The sequence below is a fragment of the Aotus nancymaae genome, unplaced genomic scaffold, assembly GCF_030222135.1.
Source record: "Aotus nancymaae isolate 86718 unplaced genomic scaffold, 86718_ANA_hifiasm-v0.15.2.pri h1tg000028l, whole genome shotgun sequence".
Classification (NCBI taxonomy): domain Eukaryota; kingdom Metazoa; phylum Chordata; class Mammalia; order Primates; family Aotidae; genus Aotus; species Aotus nancymaae.
Genome location: NW_026988441.1, coordinates 8,598,676 through 8,602,911, shown reverse-complemented (window position 1 = coordinate 8,602,911; position 4,236 = coordinate 8,598,676). Strand labels below are relative to the sequence as shown.

The 4,236-nt window shown below is 63.7% G+C and overlaps 1 protein-coding gene across 1 annotated transcript; it reads right to left on the bottom strand.

Annotated features, from left to right (window-relative positions):
• Positions 1–1,233: 1,233 nt before the first annotated feature.
• Positions 1,234–3,398, bottom strand: PNMA8B (paraneoplastic Ma antigen family member 8B). Its single transcript, XM_012446777.3, has one exon. The coding sequence runs from the start codon at positions 3,139–3,141 to the stop codon at positions 1,234–1,236; it is 1,908 nt and encodes a 635-aa protein (XP_012302200.2). The 5' UTR covers positions 3,142–3,398.
• Between the last annotated feature and the right edge of the window lie 838 nt (positions 3,399–4,236).

Genomic DNA, 4,236 nt, shown 5'->3' with positions numbered 1-4,236 from the left:
ATGGAGACCGATTTCTAGAGAAATATCAAGCTCAGCAGAGGTTGGGGGAGCTGAAGCAAACGGCACAGCACGGAATCACACACAGCTGAAGCGTCTGCACTTGGGACAGCAGGTGCTGAAGCTGGATAGCCCCGGCCCTGCCTACTCGGAAACCTCCCCGGCAGGGTTGGGATTTCCTCCCAGGTCTTTTCATCCCCTGTAAGGAGAGACACACTGCCAGCTTCTGCACTGCCTAGGTGAGCCGCTGCCCCTCACCGCGCCCTTCAGGGACCCCTCTGGCTTTTAATCTACTCAGGGGGTGAACCTAGGGACTTTCAAGGTCTTTAGGGCTGCAAGGCCAGCGCTGAGTGGTGGGTCAGCTCCACAGGAGAGTGGGGACCCAGGGGAGCCATGACCAATGGGAGGGGGCCAGGGCCACTTAGCCCAGAGGAGCCAAGACTCTTGATTTTATGTGAATTTCCCCAAATGGAACATGTCGGCAAATAATTAGAATGTTGGGAAACACTGCAATCTAAGTGACAAATTCAACTTGTGGTCAGGGGCAGGTGGCCTTGGCCTGGGGCTGGTTCCTTTGTATCAGGGGCGGCCCGTGGATAGGCTGCTGTGCGTCTTCCCTCTGCTCTTCCTCCTCCTCCTTCCCTTCCCCCACCGTTCCTCTCCCCTTTTCTCCTCCTCCCCTTCCCATCCCCAGTCAGTCTCTCAGACTTTTCCTTGCTGGAATAATCTCCTCTCCTGGGTAGGAGCTGCGCCCTGACACGCGCTGCGCGGCTGGTGACCAAACCTCCATCACAGACCCTGGGCCGAGTCAGACTGGGGAGGGGGAGACAGAGACCGGCAGCCCCTGCCAGGCTCGGGCTCCGGGAGCGCCATGAAGAGCCCTGCTCGCCTCCGCAGATGCCCGGTGTCCACCCACACCCCCGCCAGGGGCGACCGGGCCCCCCAACCCTGGGGCCCATCTCGGCCCCTCGCCGCTGCTTCGAGAGCACTTCTCTTTCTTCCATCCATCTGGGTTCCTCCGTCGGGATCGCTGGTGCCCCAGGCCCGTGAGGGCCCGAGAGGGGAACGTGACACCGCAAACGCGGCCCGGGCGCCGGGTGAAGCGAGGAGGTCGCGTCTGCGGAGGGAGGGAGGAGGGGAGGGAAAGGGAGGGCGGGAGGAGGGGAGGGAAAGGGAGGGCGGGGGGGAGGGCACACTCGGGCGCCCTGCGGGGCCGGCTCACAGCCTGGGTGGCCGCTAGCGACATTTGGGGGGCAGCCTACGGCCCCGACGGGCCTTCTTCCCGCGCGCGGCCTTGGAGCCAGTAGACGCCTGGCCCTTGGCCTCCCCGGCCTTGACGTGGGCACCGGCGCCCGCGCTCCCCTTTTTCTTCCTGCTTCCCGCGGCGTCGTCCAGAGCCGAGCCCCGGCTCCCGGCTTTCTTCTCGGGAGTGACGCCCCGTCCTCGGCCTCTGCCGCCCCCGCGCGTTTTGCGGGCCCCGGACGCGGTGGGGGGCGCGCCGGCCGGAGTCAGGCCCCGGGGGGCCGTGCGCGCCCTCTTGGCCCGCGGCTTCGTGGATGCCCTGTCCTCCGGCTCCGACGCCTCGCTCTCCGTGTCCTCCGACTCTTCCTCGGACTGTTCGTCCGAAGCCTCCTCCGACCCCTCGTTGGACCCCAGGTTCTCCCGGGCGGCCAGGAGCGCCAATACCTCCCCCAGTTTGCCTTTGGGGTATTTGTACTTCCCGCCTTCCCAGGAGTTTTCTTTTTCCTCCTTCATCACCTCCGCCATATCCTGCGCAGCCAGGAGCGCCACCAGCTCCAGAAGGCCCCCCTCATCCTCACCGTCCTCGCCCCAGCCCCCGAAGAGGCCACGCCCAGCTTTCTTCACCTGGGGAGGGAGATCCAGCTGCGCCAAGGTGGAAATGCACTCCCGGAGGTCCCCGTCGTCTCCGGCCTTGCACAGGACCACGGCGTCCACCTCGCGGCCCGCCTCCTCCACCCTCACGCGGGTCCCGCAAGTGTCCTTGGACATGACGGACAGGACCTGTCGGAGCGCGTCTTGCTTGTCTTTCTCGTCGCTCCAGCCCAGCGACTCGATCACAGAAGCGATTTTCAACATCTCCTCCCGGGCCCAGGGGTCCGACGGGTCGGTATAGGCCACAATGGCCACGAACTCGGGATTGTCCAACCCCTCTGTTTCTTGGTCCTCACTTTCCTGCGAGTCGCTCTCCGAAGCGTCGCTGTCCACCAGCTCCTCCTCCGGGGTGTCTCTCACAGCCAGCAGGGCCACTAAGTCGGGGACGCAGTTTTTGCCTTCTTTGGTGTTTAAGGGGATGGATTCGGCCTCAGCTGGCTCCTTCTCTGCCTCTTCTTTCTTGGCTTTATCGGTGACAGTGACCAGAGCCAAGAACTCGCGGGGACCGTCTTCTTCCCCTTCGGAGCTGCAGGGCACCCACTGCCTAACCAGCTCCCTGGCGGCCGCCTGGAGCGTGGCGTACAGCGCGCTCTGGTCCTCGTCTCCGCTCAGGTCGCCCTTGTCGATCTCCTCGATCACGATGCCCAGGCTCTCGTCGGAAGAGTCCTCGGTCTCACTCCTCGCAGAAGCGGATGGCCGCCCTCCTCGGCTTCTCTTCTTGCCCTTCTGAGTCAACCTGTTGCGTCTGGTTCTGTTTCTGCGACCCCGCCGGCCTCTCCTTGCGTTCTTGGCTGCCCCAAGAGGCGAGCCAGCCTGCCGTGTCACCTCCCTAGAATCCTGGGCCTGGGTCTCCGAAGCGGGAAGAGTGGGCACCTCCCCCGGGGTCCCAGCCACCGTGGCCTGAGTGGGCCCGTCATCCAGCAGCAGGCGTCTCATCTGCCTCAGGACCCTTGTGTCCTGCGCACGGTCCTTCCACAGAACCCTCCAGACCCCATCCTTGCCCGGGATCTCCCTGGGAATGGCAGCGTGATTGACGTCCTCCACAAACTCCACCAGGGCGGCCTGGGCCTTCTCGTTCGTCAAGGCCTTCATGTGTCGCAGCCTGAACGTGCCCAGGGGCAGGAGGGAAGGCTGCAGGGAGGCTTCGACGTTCGCCTGCTCCAGGCCCTCCGGGATGCCGGTGACCAGCAGGGCCCTGTGCGCGTCCACGTCCAGGCCCCGGCACCAGTCCTGCAGAAGGCTCATGGCCATGGTGCTGCCCACTGGACGCTGGTCTTGGGGCAGGAGGGAGCCTGAGATGGGGTCGGCTGCAGCGCACGGCGTCAATGCCACCCTGGAAAGCCACCCGCAGGGCTTAGAGTCCCGGTTCCGGCGAATGTGGCAAGGCTGGAGTGGGGCTAGGGGCTCGGGGGCCCTAGCTGCCTGCTGGCCGGCTGGACACAGTGACCTTCCCCCGGGACCCCTCCCCAGAGCTGTCTGAGGATCCGCAGGGGGGCTTACGTTTTCCAGGGCAGCTCCCTCCCTCTTTTTCTGACACAGGCCTGAGTGCCTGGGCAACGCGGCCAGGTGCAGGGGGGCGGCGCCGAGTGCACCTGGAGGGGCGTGGGAGGTGGGAGCCGCTGCTTGCCTGGTGCTCCCGCCGCGTCTGAGCGCGCACCCTCGGCCTGAATCGCAGCAGTTCCGCTGCGACGCGGTTGCTCGGGCCTGCGCCTGCGCAGACGGAACCGCACGCTCTCCCCGGTCCCCCCCTCAACCGTCTCCATGGCAACAGTGCAGCCTGGAGCTGGGGTCTGCGTCGCTGTGGCCTGAGACGCTTCTCTTAAAGGTCCCGATGGGAGAAGGATTGGGGGCCTGGAAGCACCACTTATTCATCAGCCAAAAAACAAGGCCGAAACCACAGAGGGCCGGAAATCACTCAAGGAGACCCGATCTCATTCAGGGGATAGAGGCCTCCTTCCAGAGGGTACAGGTTTCACTGGGGGTTACAATTCCCTCTTCCAGTGGAGAGGTGGAATTCAGGATTACATAGGCCTAAATCAAGAGCCACTGGCCTGGCACCGTGGGACTAGGACTCACTCGGGATACTGGCCTTATTCACAGTATATGAGTCTCAGTATTAAATAGGGGCGCCCAGGCCCCATCTGTGAGCAACAGACACCATTTGGGGTATATGGACCTCACTTGTGGGGTACAGGCCCCACTCAGTGGGACTGGCCCTCACTCCCAAACACGTTCCTGTATTCTGAACTAGGCATGCATAATGAATCCCGCGGTTTTGCACACGCTTTCAGCATAAGAATGATCATGATGAGACCAGCCATGAATTTTGCAAAAAAGCATTTCCTT

Excerpts from the sequence above, each read along its gene's own strand:
- PNMA8B (XM_012446777.3), bottom strand. The coding sequence starts at position 3,141 with ATGGCCATGAGCCTTCTGCAGGACTGGTGCCGGGGCCTGGACGTGGAC.